Raw genomic sequence first — 21,717 nt, forward strand, 5'->3', positions numbered from 1 at the left:
TAGCTCCAGTGACTGCAGATGCTCAAGAATGTCATTTTTCAGTATGGGATCAAGCTCTTTTCCCATGCTTGCAATTCAGACATTCTTTCGAACATAGCAATGTTTCCTGTGTTCACTTTCCTGCACCAGTTTTGGACTTGGCAACAAATCCTCTGATCGGAGAAAACAAGCCGAAAGGCGCCGCCTTAATCTCATTGATGATCTGTTGTTTCACATCTTCCGACATGTCACGGATACGACGCTGCACTGTGTTATTCGATAAAGACACCTGTTCAACTTTGCGAGCCTCTCGAGCTTTCAACTCAAGCCTTGCTGAGAATCCGTTTGACAATGAGAAGGGTACAAGGCTTGATGTGTCTCCCCAATTGAGTGGGGTTTTTTCTTCTTTGCAATTTCAAGAGAAACTTCATAAGAAGCCTGGACAGCTGCTACATTTTGTTGTTGAAAAGCTCCTCCCTCATCCAACTTCTGTCGCTTTCAATTTCCTTCATGCCGCTTGAAAAATTCGGGATCCTGCTTTGCATGTTGTGCGTGATTCGTCTCGAGGTGCAACTTCAACTTGGATGGCCTCATGGATTCAGTACTCAAAACCTTGTGACACAGCACACATTGTGGTTTCTCTTGGCCAGACATGGTAATGGACGTGAATCCAAGCTTTATGTATTCGTCAAGATACTTTCTTTTTTTACTCCCAGAAGCCATAACATCAAATCTGCAATAGGAAAAAAAAAAACCAATATCAAAGTCAAAACAATATTTAAAAAAAACAACAACAATATTTAATTTTTAGTATGGTTCAAATTACCCCATGGCCCCCTGAGAAATACACCATGCCCCCCCCCACCCCCCGAGGGGGACCATGGCCCCCAGGTTGGGAATCACGGCCTTAGAGGGTTTTGCATGACCCCTCAAATATGTCTCTGTGCGGTGGCTCGTAAAAGAGCACTACAGAAAAACGCCGAATGAGTGGGACACTGGGACAATGAGGTACTGCCTCGGATGCTGAGCGCCCAATGAGAGAGACTCTCTTAGCATGAGGGCAATCCTACAGTTGACAAGGACCATTACCAAGGGAGCTAGACCTTGAAGGGGGGAACATCTCTCTCCTTACATCTGTTTGGTGGCCATCTTCTCCTCTCCTGACCTCCCCACCATCTTGCCATTCCTCCTTTTCACCATCTTGGGCCTTGCCACAAGCCCTCCCCCCGCCCCTCTCCCTCATGTAATTCTGTTATTTCGGCACCAATATGGCGTTAGACTTTATTTAATTATTTTTTATATAGGTTTGCATGTCCCATTATCCCCATTTGTGTCTGCAAACCTGTTGGTTTGTTTCGTCACATTTATAGTGTCTTGTCTACGCTTATCCACGGTATTTTTTTCAATAAACTCCATTTAAATTGTAAGTACTAGGGCATGCCCGTACTATATCTATATCTAAAATTATATCCCCCCCCTCTATTTACATGAAATGGTTTGGTCCAAAGCGAACGGCTTGCGAGTACGGTGACAATCCCCCCCCTCTATTTACATGAAATGGTTTGGTCCAAAGCGAACGGCTTGCGGAGTTTGGTAAAGAAATCGCCATAGCGTGCACAAACGCGCAGGAAAGCGAAAGAATCGCAAATTAGTTTTAATTAGTTTTAAAACATAGTTTAACGCCAACATAGCGGCAACATAGTTTGCCAACGTGAAATAAATGAATACGCTCTCAAATGTGCCGTCCGAGGCAGAGTCTGTTCGCCACGTTCGGCACACGTGATAACTCGCTGCTCTCTGATTGGTTGAATCGTTTTTTGGACATAGCTCGGTAACTACTTGTCCGATTAATATGAAACCTTGAAAAGGCACATCCTCGGGTCCCCAGCAATATACCTGGCAAGTTTAAAGTATATCGGACCCGTGGTTGTCGAGAAACAGCGGTCACAGACATACAGACATACATACACACAGAGATTACTGGAATTATAGATAGAAAGTATAGTATCTTCCCACCTTTTTGCCTCCCGCGTGTTTCACCACCAAGTTCGGCTTTTATTGGGTGATCCTTGAGAAATAGTAGTAACAATTGAACACAGTAGTTTAACATCTTTCTTTCATTCACAGGGGTCTTGTACCCCCAGCTCAATCGGTCCATGGTAATGGAAGACGTCTGATGTGACAGCATTGTTGAAAAGTTTTGAGACACTGGAAGGAAGTGTAGAGTTTTTTTTTGTTTGTTTTTTAATGAGAAACAAATACTTTAATTAACCCTGTGGATGATTTGACAAAAACTAACAAAATTGACCAATAATAATAATAAAATCTCACCCGAGTCCAAAGGAAGCATTTCAGTTTGGCATTTTTATACAAAATTGCAAAGCCAAAAATGAACGAAACATTAGAATCACCATTTAGAACCCATTAGAATTACCCTTCAGAATTACCCTTTAGAACCCATCAGAATTCCCCTATAGAATCACCCTTTTGAATTACCCTTTGGAATGACCATTTAGAATTACCCTTTGGAATTACCCATTAGAATTGCCCTATAGAATCACCCCATAGAATCACCCTTTAGAATTACCCTTTGGAATTACCATTTGGAATTACCCTTTAGAATTACCCTTTGGAATTACCATTTAGAATTACCCTTTAAAATTACCCATTAGAATTGCCCTATAGAATCACCCTTTAGAATTACCCTTTAGAATTACCCTTTAGAATTACCCTTTAGAATTACCCTTTAGAATTACCCTTTAGAATTACCCTTTAGAATTACCCTTTAGAATTACCTTTTAGAATTACCCTTTTGAATTACCTTTTAGAATTAACCTTTTGAATTACCCTTTAGAATTACCCTTTAGAATTACCCTTTAGAATTACCCTTTAGAATTACCCTTTAGAATTACCTTTTAGAATTACCCTTTAGAATTACCCTTTAGAATTACCCTTTAGAATTACCCTTTAGAATTACCCTTTAGAATTACCCTTTAGAATTACCCTTTAGAATTACCCTTTAGAATTACCCTTTAGAATTACCTTTTAGAATTACCCTTTTGAATTACCATTTAGAATTACCCTTTTGAATTACCCTTTAGAATTACCCTTTAGAATTACCCTTTAGAATTACCTTTTAGAATTACCCTTTTGAATTACCATTTAGAATTACCATTTAGAATTACCATTTAGAATTACCGTTTAGAACCATTTGGAATTAACCTTTAGAATTACCTTTTAGAATTACCCTTTAGAATTACCCTTTTGAATTACCTTTTAGAATTACCCTTTTGAATTACCATTTTGAATTACCATTTAGAATTACCATTTAGAATTACCATTTAGAATTACCGTTTAGAACCATTTGGAATTAACCTTTAGAATTACCTTTTAGAATTACCCTTTGGAATTACCCTTTTGAATTACCTTTTAGAATTACCTTTTAGAATTACCTTTTAGAATTACCCTTTAGAATTATCCTTTAGAATTACCCTTTTGAATTACCATTTAGAATTACCCTTTTGAATTACCCTTTAGAATTACCCTTTAGAATTACCCTTTTGAATTACCTTTTAGAATTACCCTTTTGAATTACCATTTAGAATTACCATTTAGAATAACCATTTAGAATTACCGTTTAGAACCATTTGGAATTAACCTTTAGAATTACCTTTTAGAATTACCCTTTAGAATTACCCTTTTGAATTACCTTTTAGAATTACCCTTTTGAATTACCATTTAGAATTACCATTTAGAATTACCATTTAGAATTACCGTTTAGAACCATTTGGAATTAACCTTTAGAATTACCTTTTAGAATTACCCTTTGGAATTACCATTTTGAATTACCTTTTAGAATTACCTTTTAGAATTACCTTTTAGAATTACCCTTTAGAATTATCCTTTAGAATTACCCTTTTGAATTACCATTTAGAATTACCGTTTAGAACCATTTGGAATTAACCTTTAGAATTAGCCTTTAGAATTACCTTTTAGGATTACCCTTTAGAATTACCCTTTAGAATTACCCTTTAGAATTACCCTTTAGAATTACCCTTTAGAATTACCCTTTAGAATTACCCTTTAGAATTACCCTTTAGAATTACCCTTTAGAGATACCTTTTAGAATTACCCTTTAGAATTACCCTTTATTACCCTTTAGAATTACCCTTTAGAATTACCCTTTAGAATTACCCTTTAGAATTACCCTTTATTACCCTTTAGAATTACCCTTTAGAATTACCCTTTAGAGATACCTTTTAGAATTACCCTTTAGAATTACCCTTTAGAATTACCCTTTAGAATTACCCTTTAGAATTACCCTTTAGAGATACCCTTTAGAATTACCCTTTAGAATTACCCTTTATTACCCTTTAGAATTACCCTTTAGAATTACCCTTTAGAATTATCCTTTAGAATTACCCTTTTGAATTACCATTTAGAATTACCGTTTAGAACCATTTGGAATTAACCTTTAGAATTAGCCTTTAGAATTACCTTTTAGAATTACCCTTTAGAATTACCCTTTAGAATTACCCTTTAGAATTACCCTTTAGAATTACCCTTTAGAATTACCCTTTAGAGATACCCTTTAGAATTACCCTTTAGAATTACCCTTTAGAATTACCCTTTAGAATTATCCTTTAGAATTACCCTTTTGAATTACCATTTAGAATTACCCTTTAGAATTACCCTTTAGAGATACCCTTTAGAATTACCCTTTAGAATTACCCTTTAGAATTACCCTTTAGAATTACCCTTTAGAATTACCCTTTAGAATTACCCTTTAGAATTACCCTTTAGAATTACCCTTTAGAATTACACTTTAGAATTACCCTTTAGAATTACCCTTTAGAATTACCCTTTAGAATTACCCTTTAGAATTACCCTTTAGAGATACCTTTTAGAATTACCCTTTAGAATTACCCTTTATTACCCTTTAAAATTACCCTTTAGAATTACCTTTTAGAATTACCCTTTAGAATTACCCTTTATTACCCTTTAGAATTACCCTTTAGAATTACCCTTTAGAGATACCTTTTAGAATTACCCTTTAGAATTACCCTTTATTACCCTTTAGAATTACCCTTTAGAATTACCCTTTAGAATTACCCTTTAGAATTACCCTTTAGAGATACCCTTTAGAATTACCCTTTAGAATTACCCTTTATTACCCTTTAGAATTACCTTTAGAATTCCCCTTTAGAATTATCCTTTAGAATTACCCTTTTGAATTACCATTTAGAATTACCGTTTAGAACCATTTGGAATTAACCTTTAGAATTAGCCTTTAGAATTACCTTTTAGAATTACCCTTTAGAATTACCCTTTAGAATTACCCTTTAGAATTACCCTTTAGAATTACCCTTTAGAATTACCCTTTAGAGATACCCTTTAGAATTACCCTTTAGAATTAGCCTTTAGAATTACCCTTTAGAATTACCCTTTAGAATTATCCTTTAGAATTACCCTTTTGAATTACCATTTAGAATTACCCTTTAGAATTACCCTTTAGAGATACCCTTTAGAATTACCCTTTAGAATTACCCTTTAGAATTACCCTTTAGAATTACCCTTTAGAATTACCCTTTAGAATTACCCTTTAGAATTACCCTTTAGAATTACCCTTTAGAATTACCCTTTAGAATTACCCTTTAGAATTACCCTTTAGAGATACCCTTTAGAATTACCCTTTAGAATTACCCTTTAGAATTACCCTTTAGAATTACCCTTTAGAATTATCCTTTAGAATTACCCTTTTGAATTACCATTTAGAATTACCCTTTAGAATTACCCTTTAGAATTCCCCTTTAGAATTACCCTTTAGAATTCCCCTTTAGAATTATCCTTTAGAATTACCCTTTTGAATTACCATTTAGAATGACCGTTTAGAACCATTTGGAATTAACCTTTAGAATTAGCCTTTAGAATTACCTTTTAGAATTACCCTTTAGAATTACCCTTTAGAATTACCCTTTAGAATTACCCTTTAGAATTATCCTTTAGAATTACCCTTTAGAATTACCCTTTAGAATTACCCTTTAGAATTACCCTTTAGAATTACCCTTTAGAATTACCCTTTAGAATTACCCTTTAGAATTACCCTTTAGAGATACCTTTTAGAATTACCCTTTAGAATTACCCTTTATTACCCTTTAGAATTACCCTTTAGAATTACCCTTTAGAATTACCCTTTAGAATTACCCTTTAGAGATACCCTTTAGAATTACCCTTTATAATTACCCTTTAGAATTACCCTTTAGAATTACCCTTTAGAATTATCCTTTAGAATTACCCTTTTGAATTACCATTTAGAATTACCGTTTAGAACCATTTGGAATTAACCTTTAGAATTAGCCTTTAGAATTACCTTTTAGAATTACCCTTTAGAATTACCCTTTAGAATTACCCTTTAGAATTACCCTTTAGAATTACCCTTTAGAATTACCCTTTAGAGATACCCTTTAGAATTACCCTTTAGAATTACCCTTTAGAATTACCCTTTAGAATTACCCTTTAGAATTACCCTTTAGAATTACCCTTTAGAATTATCCTTTAGAATTACCCTTTTGAATTACCATTTAGAATTACCGTTTAGAACCATTTGGAATTAACCTTTAGAATTAGCCTTTAGAATTACCTTTTAGAATTACCCTTTAGAATTACCCTTTAGAGTTACCCTTTATTACCCTTTAGAATTACCCTTTAGAATTACCCTTTAGAATTACCCTTTAGAATTACCCTTTTGAATTACCATTTAGAATTACCGTTTAGAATGACCCTTTAGAACTATTTCGAAATACCCTTTAGAACCATTCAGAATTAAACAGTGGATTAGCAAGGTTGTTCTTCCTCATTTCTGATGTACAGACATAGCTAAATATTGAAGCGGCTTCACCGCTTAAAATTCTTGCAGTTAAATAAAAAGTTGCACATCTTTACCACCCTGTATGTTTGGCTTTGTCATAATATCTTCGCTTTATTTTTCCATGTCGATATATCAAGGTGTTTTCCCATCGGAAGCATGTTTTCAAACTTATGTCTAAAATTCTGGTACACAGATATCTTTCGCTATGCTTGAAGAGTTTGTTGTCCCAAATTTCATAAGAAGCATTTTGTCTTGCTGATGAATCCGTTAACGTAAAATAGCACTGTCCAGGACTGGTGTTAATGTGAACTTGTGAAAATCCACATGACTATTGCACATTTCCCAGTTTGGTTGACGCTCCATGGTAATGGCCCGTGGGGGATCTCTCTCTCTCTCCCTCTCTCCCTCTCTCCCTCCCTCCCTCTCTCCCTCTCTCCCTCTCCCTCTCTGTCGCCACCTATCGGCTGTCGGTGCGCTGGGTGCAGTGTCATGGCGTCTGCTCGCTTCGTGTCGTGAGTGCTCTGTCTTGGCTGTTTGTTCCACCCATCCTCCCCCCCATTTCGCTCCTTCGTGTGCCTGTTTCTATTTGTAAAGCCTCCCTGTGTTTCCCCTTCTATGTTGAGACGAGAGAGAGAGCCATAGAGCACACTTATTGTGCAGGTTAAGGTAATCGCCGTTTTTGGGCGGTTCCCTGTTGTTTTTTCCCCCGACTTATTTTCTTCACTTCAAACCTTTTTTCCCCGCTTATATTTCCTTAGTTTTTTTTTTTAACGCTCCCTTTCCCTAAGCTGGGAAAGTCGGAGTACATTACTAACTTCTTCTTCCCGAGCTGGGAGGACGAGGTCGAGCCCCGTGTGTCCAAACATGGCGGCTGCTCATTCGCAGCGATATGCAGCGTTTGAGCAATTATCACATGAGCATGGCATTGCGTGTTCTCCACCCGAGGGTATTACAGTCGAAGCTATTGTTCTCACGATCGGGAACATGATCGGGTTTGATAAGGTACGTGCGGCGTCGCGTATGAACAAACGGGTTATCGTGTTTGTGTCCGATGTAGAGCACATTGCTCTCATCGTACAACAAGGTTTGTCCCTCGACTCCGGACACTTTGTTATGGTTTATCCCTTGGATACTCCTGCTCAGAAAGTGGTTATTTCAAATGCACCACCATTTCTCGATACCGATACAATCCTTGCAGCGCTGCAGCGATATGGGCAATGTGTGTCCCCATTAATAATGCTCCCTTTGGGCTGTAAGGATGAACGTGTCAGTCACGTGATGAGTTTCCGTAGGCAGGTCTTTATGGTTCTCAAAAAGGAATATCCCTCCTTGAATGTTGCTTTAAAATTCACGACAAATGGCCGCGATTATCAAGTATACATCACCACCGACACCCTAAAGTGCTTTGGTTGTGGTGCAGTGGGACATATGAAACGGTTTTGCCGCAATCAGAAGGAACAGCCTAACATGGTCGAAACGGGAAACAATGACTCGCAGATTAATGTTAACGTTTCCTGCTCGACAAATGTGCAGGATAAACCAGGTAAACAAGTGGACACGCCCCCTCCCGTTGAATCAATGGACAGCGCAAATGAGGGGTTTGTCACCGTTTCCAAAGTAAAAAAACGTAAATCGGCTGTAAGAAGTGCGTCACCTTCTGGGAAAAGGCAAATCAGTGAAAACTCCATCACTGGATTTCAATGTGAAAACAGGTTTGCCTTATTGGAGGAAAAGGACACCTCCACTAGTACAAACATCATCAAGGAAAAAGTGGATTCTAACTTTCCAATCCCAGTGAGTGTCGCTGATCCTTCAGACAGTGTCATCTCACACGAGGACGTTCATTGTGCAGCTTCCTCCTGTCAATCGCAAGAGGAGGAAAAGCACTTAAAATCTCCCCCTAAAAAAGGAATAAATGAGGAAAATAAGGGCACAGAGAGAATAAAAGAGGATAATTTAAATCCACTGGAGGAGAGTGACATCCTTGAATCGAGCATGGTGGTCATGTCACAAACATGCTTGGAGCCCCCCACCTCGCATCCCGAAGAAGTTTCAAATGTGACTCTGGCACAAAACGTTCCTGAAGAAGTTTACTTTATTGAAACTGAGCAATCATGTGATGTGCGCCAGGAAGCTGAAACACCAATTGATTCCCCATATGAGGAATCTGATGGTGAGGGTCAAGAGGAGTCCTCTCAGATTCTAAAGGCTGTAAACAGCCCTTCGGATGACGAGCTTCAGGACTTTTTGAGAGATTCCTATCGGAAAAGGAACATTGAACTGAAAGATCATTTCCCTGATCTGCAGATGTTGATTTTTAAATTGAAGGAAATTGTGCACAACCCTGACACTCCAAATTTCACTGATGCTCAGAAGCACCGGCTAAGAAAAATGATCCAGAAAGCTCGGCAGGAGCTTCGTAAATGAGGTCCCCATGGGTTTTTTGATCTATTTAGTTATTTATCTTCTTTCTTTTTCCGAAAGAATGAGTGTTAGTTTTGGTAGTCTAAACATTAACGGTGGTGTTAGTTTAGAACGCAAAGTTCAGGTAAAAGATCTGACCCGGCGTTTGCACCTGGATGTCTTGTTACTGCAAGAAACGCATGGAGATCTGAATGGCCAAGCCCAATGGAGAAGGCTAATGAAGGGCCAGTGGTTCTTCAGTGATATCAATTGTCTCACTGCTGGAATTGCTTTCTTTGTCTCCTCCTCATTAACACTCACACAAGTTCAATATAATGAAATAATTCCCGGACATCTGGCTTGTCTTCAATTCACTGCCAATAATTATCAAATCTTTGTTTTTGTAAACATATATGCCCCCTGTAAGAATGCTGAAAGGCAAAACTTCTTTCTAAAGCTAGAGGATCTTCTGAGTACAATTGACTTAAATTACTCTTTTATAATGAGTGGCGACTTCAACTGCACTCTTGACCCTGCGTTAGATAGAAACAGTGCGGAGCCACATCCTAGATCTGCCAAACCTTTGGAGAAAATCATCAAGACAACGGGATTAATAGATGTCTGGCGTATTCAGCACCCTATGCAACGGCAGTTTACTTGGTCTAGATGTACGTCTCAGATGCACACACTAGCCAGGTTAGACAGAATTTATGTCAATACTGTAATGCTTGACAAGATATTGAAATCTGATATTGTGCCTTCTCTTTTTTCTGATCACCTGGCTGTAACCTTGTCCTTTAAGCTTGCTCTGCAGCAACATGGCAGCCCATATTGGAAGTTCAATGTCATGTTGCTGGAAAATGCTGCTTTTTGTGAAGCTTTCAAAGTGTTTTGGATTAGCCTCAAAGAAAGAAAGAATAATTTTGATAACCCGATATTGTGGTGGGACTACGCAAAGGCGCAGATCGCTGTCTTTTGCCAACAGTTTAATTACTTCTCTTCTTTCAGTGTAAAAAGGGAGAGGTTCACACTAGAAAAGGAAATAATGAAGTTGCAAACTGATGTGGCAAATAGCCCCAATAGAACAAATAATCATTTGCTTATGGAAAAGAAGACTCTACTAAACAGCCTGGTCGAATACCAAGCAAAAGGTGCAATGGTCCGTCTACGGATGGATCAGCTATATAATTTAGATGCACCGACCAAATTTTTTTTCCATTTTGATAAAAAGACTACCAATCAAAGGCAAATTGAAACCTTAAAGCTCTCAACTGGTAACACTGTGACGTCACAAGATAATATAAAGAGGGAGGTCTATAACTTCTTTTCAGACCTGTTTATGGCAAATGATGTTGACGATGGCTCAATAAGTTACTTCACATCTGACTTACCCATGCTAAGTGCTGCTCAAAGGGATCAGCTTGGCTCCTTACTTTCCTTGGAAGAGCTTACACTTTCCCTTGCTTCTTTACCTACGGGTAAATCTCCTGGGTTGGACGGCCTCCCAATAGAGTTTTATAAATCCTTTTGGCCCTTATTAGGCCCAGAACTATTGGAGGTCTTTAATAGTTCATTACGTTGTGGTGACTTGCCGATGAGCTGCCGTAGAGCAGTCATTAGTCTATTACCAAAGAAAGGAGACCCTCAGCTCATTGATAATTGGCGTCCAATCTCTCTCCTAACTTCAGATTATAAAATATTTTCTAAAGTTCTAGCTCGACGCATCGCCCCACTCCTAGAATCGTTGATTCAAAGTGATCAGTCTTTCTGTATCCCTAACCGACAGATACACGATAACATTTTTTTATTAAGAGATCTTTGGGATGTGTGTAAAATAAAAAATGACAATCTTGGTTTGATTGTGCTTGACCAAGAGAAGGCTTTTGACCGTGTAAGTCATGTATATCTTTTCAAGGTGCTAGAGTGTTTTGGACTTGGTCCTGTTTTTCTTTCCATGGTAAAACTGCTCTATAATGGCATTTCCTCAATACTCAGAGTAAACTCTGAGCTAACTTCACCTGTAAAGGTTGGAAGGGGTATCCGTCAGGGATGTCCTTTATCTGGTATTCTGTACTCTTTAACCATTGAGCCTCTTTTAATCAAAGTCCGCAGCATCCTAACCGGATGCAAAAATTTGCTCACAAGGCCTGTGAAAGTCTCTGCATATGCTGACGATATTTGCGCCATCGTACATAATAGTGATGAGATAAAGAAACTGGTGGATTGCTTGGACTATTATGGTTCAGCTTCTTCAGCTTTGGTAAACTGGAACAAGTGCCAGGCGATGTGGATGGGCCCATGCCAGCGCCCTATGCCTGTCCTCCCGAAACACCTCACCTGGTCCCTCAACGGAATGAAGTACCTTGGTGTTTACATCGGTGATGAAGCAACACAAGCGAAAAATTGGGAGGGTCTCGCTGACTCTCTCGAACAAAAGCTGCGGAAATGGAAAGGTTTGCTGGCTTTGCTTTCATACCGGGGACGAGTCCTGGTCATAAACAACCTAGCAGCATCTATACTGTGGCACAGAATCAAAGCTATTCCACCTCCTGAACGCTTTCTGCTGAATATACAGAAGACAATAATAAACTTCTTCTGGAGTGGAAAACATTGGCTTCGTCCAGAGATCTTGAATCTTCCCTTAGAGGAAGGTGGGCATGGTCTTGTGGACATCGTATGCAGGGCTATGGCATTTGGCATTGCCTCAATCTGGCGGCTTCTCTATGGTCCATCAGACCTAGCCTGGAGGTCCACTGCTCTCCTCCTCCTCCGTCAAGCCGGCATGCTAGACTATTCATTTGGTCTATTCCTAATGAACATGAAATGTATTGATCTGTCCTTGCTTCCACCATTTTACAATATAATTTTGAATGCTTGGCGTGTTTTCATGGTCGACCGTGATTATGTTTCCTACACCCAAGAGATGTTTTTCAGAGAGCCTCTTTTCTACAACTCTCTCTTCAAAAGAATAAGAACGGAACGCTCTTTTATTGATTATTTTGTTCAGAATGGTGTCCATCACGTTGCTGATCTAATGATTGAGACAAGGACATGGTTAAGTGCTGCAGCACTTGCAAATAAAGTTGGCATGCGGTCAAACCGCATAATATCTGCTGTGCTATGCGAAATACTTAGCGTATACCGCAAAGTTAAGGTGCACTGGGAGCAATCTCCTCGCACTGGTGATGGCCTAATTGTTTGTGAGCCAAGCCTCTGTTTCCCAAATTTAGAAGTCACCCCCACTGTAATGAATTGTGGCACAATAATAAAATATTTACCAAAAATACGTTTTGGATCTGCAGGTCTGGAAAATCGTGCAATATACCAGGCCTGTGTCAAAGCAATCCGGCCCTCCTTAGGAACTTGGCAGTCAAGGAAGTGGCACAATTGCTTGCCTACAGAATACCCCTTCCAACCTAACTGGAAAGCCTATTATCACATACTTATTCCAAAGAAAACTGCCGACCTGTCGTGGAGGTTGGCACATTGGGTATTACCCACCAATAAGCTCTTGCATGTTTTTTCTTCGGAAATATCTGAGCATTGTCCCTTCTGTGGTGCTCTTGAGACCGTGTCACATGCTTATGTTGAATGTGCGCGCTTGATTCCTTTATTTGGTTTGCTGCATGAAATGTGCATGAAGCTTTCTTTAAACTTTACTTTGAATTCTTTCATTTTTTGCTTTGCCTCAAACACACACCAAATAGAAGTGGCCCTAGCGAACTTTCTCGTTGCCATGGCAAAGAAAGCAATATATCGCACGAGGAAAATGCAAATTGAAAATCCTACAAGATGTACAGATAACCTCCCGGCCTGTTTTAAAGGACTTGTTTTTGCCCGGATTAAAACAGAATTTTGTTTCTATACATATATGGATAAAGTATTGATCTTCAAAAGTATATGGGCATTGAATAATGCACTTTGCTCTGTGCAAAATGGTGTGCTGATCACAGATTGATCACTCCTCAAGCACGATATGATTTCTTTGTGAGGAGCAAAACACTTTACTATTTTTTTCCTGTTCCCTTTCTTGATGTACTAATGGTCTTCATGTAAATGTTCCCTTTTAAATGGTTTTGCTTGTTTTTTTACCTCTGATTTGTGAAATGCTTTGTGAAATGGTTGTATTTATACGTTTTACAAAATATACTTTTTGATATTTTTGTAATAAAAGGATGTAAAAGTCAAAGTCAAAGTCTCTCCCTCTCTCTCCCTCTCTCCCTCTCTCTCCCTCTCTACCGACCTCACTCTCGACCTCTCTCTCGACCTCTCTCTCTCTCGACCTCTCTCTCTCTCTCTCGACCTCTCTCTCCCTCTCTCCCTCTCTCTCTCCCTCTCTCCCTCTCTCTCTCTCTCTCGACCTCTCTCTCTCTCGACCTCTCTCTCTCTCTCGACCTCTCTCTCTCTCTCTCGACCTCTCTCTCTCTCGACCTCTCTCTCTCTCTCTCGACCTCTCTCACTCTCTCGACCTCTCTCTCTCTCGACCTCTCTCTTGACCTCTCTCTCTCTTGACCTCTCTCGACCTCTCTCTTGACCTCTCTCTCTCTCGACCTCTCTCTCGACCTCTCTCTCTCGACCTCTCTCTCTCTCTCGACCTCTCTCTTGACCTCTCTCTCTCTTGACCTCTCTCGACCTCTCTCTTGACCTCTCTCTCTCTCTCTCGACCTCTCTCTCGACCTCTCTCTCTCTCGACCTCTTTCTCTCTCGACCTCTCTCTCGACCTCTCTCTCTCTCGACCTCTCTCTCTCTCGACCTCTCTCTCTCTCGACCTCTCTCTCTCTCGACCTCTCTCTCTCTCTCATGACCTCTCTCTCTCTCTCTCTCATGACCTCTCTCTCTCTCTCTCTCTCTCTCATGACCTCTCTCTCTCTCTCTCTCTCTCTCTCTCTCTCATGACCTCTCTCTCTCTCTCTCTCATGACCTCTCCAGCATCAGCATTGGTCATCTATTGCTTTTCTTTTTGTCTTCACACATTAAAATCCCATTCTTGGCTGATGTGGCTTTGGACAAAGTGAACCCCTCGCCTTTTCACATGGGCTGATATTTACATTGGATATTAGAAGCATACTCAGGTGTGTCTTTGTGGGTGTTTTGTAACTGCTTGAACCATTGACATTTTAGTGTGAAGTAGGAGTTGAAGGAATTGGGGTACACAGATATCTTTCTCTTTCTCAGTAATCTGATGGGGTTGGTGACTTACTTGGACTGGGTCATGATCACTGTAACCGTTTGTTCCTGCATCTCCATGACCATTGAAACGCCCTTTGTCAGGGTCATGCACACACCTTCATTGCAGGTATGGCACTTGAGCAGCTAGTTGTCACATATACCATACCATATGGATTACCCTTTGGAATTGCCCTTTAGAATTACCTTTTAGAATTACCCTTTAGAATTACCCTTTAGAATTACCCTTTAGAATTACCCTTTGGAATTACCCTTTGGAATTACCCTTTGGAATTACCCTTTGGAATTACCCTTTGGAATTATCCTTTAGAATTACCCTTTAGAATTACCCTTTGGAATTACCCATTAGAATTACCCTTTAGAATTACCCTTTAGAATTACCCTTTGGAATTACCCTTTGGAATTACCCATTAGAATTACCATTTAGAATTACCCTTTAGATTTACCCTTTAGAATTACCCTTTGAAACTGTGTACTGTATATGGTATTGCCCTATGCGTACGCTACGATGTGTATCACCTTCACCCATGAACTGAAGACTGAACCAACAGCCAGCCTTGTTCACTCAATCCAAAAAACATTTCTTTTATCCCTCCCTGGTATTTTGTTGCAAAACCTCAAAGCACTTTTTATCATTGAACCTTATGAAATGAAATTCAACCAAGCATTACATATGTGCACTATGTGAACCAAGATAGATCAACGTTCATTGAATTCGGCATTTATTTACGTACTCAGTTTTTTTCCTGAAGTGACCTAAGTTTTATGGAGGAGCTCGTATGTCGATCATTATGTAGGGCATCATTGCACTTTTACATCAACTACAAGGACATCACAAGACAGACAGTACATGAGATGTTAACATGGCATCTTCGCATCCATGAGGTAAGTGCCCAGATGGAACACCACATTCGCAAATATACTGTGACGGTTGTGGCCCGGGCTTGGACTTCATGAAGGGAATGGAAGCACACACACATAAATATTACACAGTTATTTCTTTCGTATTCTGTTTAGTCAGGTAAATCATATTCATGTGGTGAATATGTAGTGTGCACGAAGGAGATATGGTTTCCCATTCCCTCACCCCCTCCCCCCTGACCCCCCATTTCTATTTCCTCATTTCTCCATTTCGTTTCGTCTCTGCATCTCTCTATTTCTCTGTCTCTTTCTCTCCCAACATCATCCCACACCTCACACCATTCACTGCCATCCTCACATTCTCAAACATCGCCTCATTTAATACAATTTCGTGCAACAATGGTCGCATACTTCGGGATAACGACACTGGAGCAGGGCCGGCGGGCACGTGGGGCAGCATGAGCCATCGAGAAGCCGGCAGGAGTGTAAGGTTTGAGAACTGCCCCCTCCGCCCCCCGCCCCTGGCTCCCCCATGTGCAGCAAAAGGGTGGAGCTGGGTCGTTTTCACTCTTGCAAACAGACGTGATCAGACCAAGACCTAAAGAGAGCCTTTCGCCACTGACCTTTTCCCCACTCGAAATTCAAGTCCATATCTTTACTCCTCTCGCTTCCACACCTCATGCCTTCCTCATTTCACATGCATTTTCTTCTTGTCTGTACCATCTCTTCTGCTTCACTTTTCTCCGTGGGACTTTCAACACGACACGGCTCCAGCGCAGTATTTTCCAGCACCTCTGTGAGGACAGCGCTTCCTTCCAAATGCCAAAGTCTTCTGATTTTTGCTCAGGACAAGCTGTCATGAGCCCACAAATCATCATGCTGGCCGGACAGGTCCGACTTGGGACCCCAGACCATTGGGACTCTGCAAGGGAAGACATGAAGCACATGTTTGGGTGCTGAACTGTGGCAAGATCGCTCCAACCGGAGCGATGATGGGTGTGTTAAGGCTTGACCAATTCCCCTAACCTGCTATTTTGATTGCCTTGCTTGATGTGTAATAAATTATCAAAATGTTAATTGTGTCCTGATTTATCCCGCATGGCATTAGTCGGAATGGCATTCCCAGGGCGATTGATCTGAGCTGCACAATCCTAAGGATAGCTGTTACAGTGCGACCCGCAGCATTGGTTGCTCGGCCAATTAATTTAACCACTGCGTGATGGCATGTTACGGTTCCCTGACTACCACAATTAGATCTCCAGCATGGTAAAATGACTGGGCGCAAAGATCCCGCCAAAGTTAACAGTTGTGGAAGGTGTCCGTGATCTCTCCAAGACGCATTGGCCTTTCAAGCTATTCAGAGGTGATGTAACAATACTTTGCCATAAAATGAAATATTGAGTTTCGAAAGTACAAATACATATCTTCCTACTATTAATTTGAAATTTGTCACGGCATTTCACACCAAGGCAGCGAGAAATTGGGGTGTGAAGAGAATGACAGAGATCTGCAATCTGGTGGTGAAAGACGGCCGCATTCCAGTGGATTGGGAACTGAGTACCCTCGTCCCTCCATACAAGGGGAAAGGTGACTCTCTGGACTGTGGCTCGTATCGAGCGATAAAGTTATTGAAGCATGGAATGAAGGTATTGGAAAGGGTGTTGGAGAGGAGGATAAGGAAGAAAGTGAAGATTGACGAAATGCAGTTTGGATTTATGCCAGGAAGAGGAACGACAGACACTCTTTTTATTGTGAGGCAGTTGCAGGAGAAGTACATGGAGAAGAGGAAGAAGTTGTTTCTTGGGTTTGTTGATCTGGAGAAAGCATTCGATAGGGTTCCACGCAAAGTATTGACATGGGCATTGAGGAAGTTAGGAGTGGAGGAATGGTTGATCAGAGTAGTGATGGCAATGTACAAAAGTGCACGCACAGCTGTAAGGACGAAGGACAGGAACAGTAGTGAGTTTGAGCTGAAGGTGGGAGTGCATCAGGGGTTGGTACCAAGTCCACTACTATTTGGAGCTGTGATGGAGGTGCTGGCTCGGAACGTAAAGGAGGGTTTACCGTGGGAGTTGCTATATGCAGATGATCTGGTGTTGATTGGAGAAAGTATGGATGGACTGAAGGAGAAGATGAACAAGTGGAAGGAATGTATGGAGACAAAAGGTCTGAAGGTGAATGTCGGAAAAAAGAAGGTGATGGCAAGTGGTAAAGCATGTGGTGAGGTGCAAAGAACAGGGAAGTGGCCGTGTGCTGTGTGCAGGAATGGTGTCGGAGTGAATTCCATTCAATGTACAATGTGCGCTGAGTGGGTTCATCAAAAATATAGTGGTTTGAGAGGGTCATTAACTAGTGTGGCAGCTACATTCAAGTGTAAGGTGTGCAGAGAGGGAGCTGCAAATGGAGGAAATGTTGAGTTGGATCTTGGAGACGGCGTGAAGCTGGAAGGTATGAAAACATTTTGTTACCTAGGAGACATGCTGAATGGAGAACGTGGATCAGAATCGGCAACGGTTGCTAGAGTGAGATGTGCATGGAAGAAGTTTCGGAAACTGAGTGGCGTGCTGACGAAGAGGGGAGTGTCGTTGAAGCTGCAGGGAAAGGTGTATGCTGCATGTGTGAGAAGTGTTATGATTTATGGGAGCGAGACATGTGTAATGAACGTAGAGCAGCAAAGAAGGCTGGAACGGGTGGAAATGCGAATGGTTCGATGGATGTGTGGAGTATCGTTGAGAGAGAGGAAGACAAATGATGAATTGCGAAAGATGATGGGAATAGAGCCTGTGATGAATGCTGTGAAGAGAAACAGTTTGAGATGGTTTGGTCATGTGTTGAGGAAGAATGAAAGTGACTGGTTGAGAAGAGTGATGGAAATGAATGTAGAAGGAAGTAGAGGACGGGGAAGACCGAGAAAGACTTGGCTAAAGATGGTCGAAGAAGAAATGCGGGCAAAGGGGTTAACAAGGGGAGATGCAGAAAATAGGGGAAATGGAGAAGATTGTGATGGGGGACCGCAAGGCCAAACCCCCGCTCTTGCAGGGAAAATTGCCTTAAAATGCCTGTTGTTGTTGTATTTGACACCAATACAATTTTTTTTTAATGGACCCGAGGCATCAAAAATCTACATATATTGAACAAACAGTTTCAAATGGAGAACCTCGCCGCCATTAGAGCATTTAAGTTGCATCAAATGTGGCAATTTCCGAGGATTATTTTTTTAGATAAATATAAGGTCAACATAAATCGTAGTGGAAATAATTTATTGTCCTCTCCATGGTTTTACAATGAAGAATATTTTAATGCTCGGGAGGGGGAGTCTGGCTTTTACAAACAAAGAACATACCAAAAAATACAGAAGTACCAGGAGTGCCAAAAAACATCAAAAAACATAAAGTACAAAAAAGTAACATAATTTAGCCAGGATCTCTCTCTCGCTCGACACTCCAGTCGAGGCCATTTTTATACTCAAGCCCACGACCGATTACATCATCAAGGCCATCATTCAAGGCAGATACAATATTTTGGATTATGTTGGAGTAGATCAAAGGTTTTACCACATACAGATAGAGGAATGTAGTAGACTTCTTGTTACCTCGGGGGCATCTTGACATCGACAAAAATACATACATTCATTTTTAATGTAACTTTCCCCTGCTTCATATAAAATCGACTTTGTCATTTAACATTCAAAAATATATAAAACAATGTCCCTTGCGAGATGCCTGCATTTATCAATCAAGGACAAAGGCTGTTGTGATCATTAGCCAACCCCACACGTCCACCACAAACACTCCACACAGGGAGAGCTGGCCTTGAGGTTCACCCCACCTCGCCGGCAGCACGAGTGTTGCACGGCTGCTCAACACAGAAACAGTTCATTTTAACACAGCATAGCCTCCATTGTATATCGCATCAAACATAGCATCAATCAATTACGTAAGTATCCATTTTAAAACATTTTATTTTGCATCATCCCCGTACTCAGTAGCTCAATGTTTTCAATGATACTTTTACCTTGTATGTGTTGGTTGGAGGTGGAGTGGAGTAGGATTGAAGGGAGTAGGATTGAAGGGAGTGGGGGAGTTTGTTCCAAAGGCGGGAGAAAAGAGGAATGAAAGAGTGAAGGTGAGCAGAGAGTCTTGACATGATTCTTGAAGTTACATGATTGGATGGAAAATTCGGCTGGCATTCCAAAAAAAATCCGTTTTCTGTAGGTTTATAGGGTGTTTCATGTTGCAGGAATTCGCTCTGCCTCCACCGAAGTCTGTAAAATTCCCCCAGATTCCCGATTCCACCAGCCTGTAAAAAAAAAAAAAAAAAAAAAAAAAAAAAATCGATGTATATCTATCTGTCTTCTATCTTCTATCTATCTTCTATCTTCTATCTATCTTCTTCTATCTATATACAGGGTGAATCAAAAGTAGTGCCCGATTTCAGTTTATATATATATTTCTGTCAGTTGATTGTTTGACCTTTGTATTACAGTGTACAAGAAGGTATAAATAAATGAATGACATGTTTATCTAACCATTTATTCGGGGGAAAATTATTACGGAAGTGTACCAAGCTGTTTTACTTGCAACTTTCAAAGTGCCCTCCCTCGTGATCGATGCACAATTGCAGCCGAGCAGGCACAGAGTGGCACACACGCTTGCAGAGTTCGATATCAATTTCTTCAAACTTTGCAGTGATTTGAGCCTTCAATTCCTGAATGGTACGAGGCTTTTCACGATCAACAAGGTCTTTCATGAGCCCCCAAAGAAAGAAATCTGGAGGTGTAAGGTCTGGGGAGCGTGCCGGCCACTCGATCGGACCGCGGCGGCCGATCCACTTTCCGGGAAAGTTTTCATCAAGCCGAAAGCTGATAACCTTTCGAAACCTGATAAACATAAACATGTCATTCATTTATTGACATGTTTATCTTCTTGTACACTGTAATACAAATGTCAAACAAACAATCAACTGACAGAAATATATATATATATAATTATTTATATATATATATATATATATATATATATATATATATATATATATATATATATATAGATATATATAGATATATATATATATATATATATATATATATATATATAGATATATATAGATATATATATATATATATATATATATATATATATATATATATAGATATATATATATATATATATATATATATATATATATATATATATATATATATATATATAGATATATATAGATATATATATATATATATATATATATATATATATATAGATATATATATATATATAGATATATATATATATATATTGTTACGGACCGCGGATTGGATGTTATTTACCGAGCGGAGGTCACCGCGGCCGAACAGTTGCTCCCCGTTTCTTCCCTTACACTCACCCGATTCACCCAGACGTTGGCCAAATCGCGCTATGCTAAATCAATGATGGAAAGGACACGACGACTGGGATAGATGAAACGACGCAAGGGGTACAGTTCTCAAGACCTCCGGAGGAGGGTATAATTACAGTGGTGGAGAAAAGGGGGTAGATTACAAGGCAGAGTGAGGTAAAGACACAGAAGAGATGGGCACTTAAATACAGTCTTATCTTAACCCAGACAGACCACGGACAAACGGACAAGGTAGACTTACACAGGGATTGATGGCAGGAAGGGACAGGTAGGTCGATGGCACAAGGTGCACCTTGGCTCGGGGACAGGATAAACACAGTCCAAAGATGCAGGGAGGTGTTACAGCGCTCGGAGGGGACGTCTTGCTTTCTCTCTTCTCTCAGCTCGGCGCGCATCTGACGTCACCTCCCTCTCACTGCGCATGCTCAGCGGGGAGTGACACGCCCTCGGCTGGTTGGTTCCGCCCCACTGGGGCCGGTCCGCCGCTTCTATTGGGTGCGGGGGTTACCGGGCTCCGCCCTTGACGAGGAGCCGACAGGGAGCCACGTTCCGCCCCTGTTGGGTAACCCCGTCGAGCACATGTCCGATGGCGGCTCGTTGGGAAGGCCTGGTGCCCTCCCACCACTCCTACCACCAAGCCGGAGTGAGGACGCGCACTCCCGGCGCTCGTTGTTGTTGTTGTTGTTGTTGAAGAGAACTGTGAGGAAGAGCTGCGGGGAGGTATTGGGAGGTCCTAAACTTCCTAACGTGCCATACAATCACATTCTGGTGCAACGAAGGGTCAGAATTAATGGAAACGAATCCTTAACTGACATAGACTAAGAATAACTAGCAAGATGTCCTATAGTTGTCTTACATGAGATGCGGTGAACCTGGATGCGACATTTAATGGGGGAAATAGGGGAGGTCGGGTCTACAGAGTGTTGTTTACAGAAAATGGGACTAGGGAATGGGGATTGGGGAGAGTTGGGAAGTATTGAGGAAATAGGGGAATATTTACAAGCGGATATGGATGGATGCAAATC

General features: G+C 40.6%; 1 protein-coding gene across 1 annotated transcript in view; it reads left to right on the plus strand.

Moving 5' to 3' along the window:
• The window catches only part of NALCN (sodium leak channel, non-selective), a 259,747-nt gene that overhangs the window by 113,809 nt on the left and 124,221 nt on the right, over positions 1-21,717 (plus strand). The window contains exon 23 of the mRNA XM_078778655.1: positions 14,426-14,546. Coding sequence (XP_078634781.1) covers positions 14,426-14,546 — 121 coding nt within the window. The remainder of the gene's footprint in view (positions 1-14,425; positions 14,547-21,717) is intronic.

Source organism: Myxine glutinosa, chromosome 1 (genome assembly GCF_964187855.1).
Source record: "Myxine glutinosa chromosome 1, kmMyxGlut1.1, whole genome shotgun sequence".
Taxonomy (NCBI): domain Eukaryota; kingdom Metazoa; phylum Chordata; class Myxini; order Myxiniformes; family Myxinidae; genus Myxine; species Myxine glutinosa.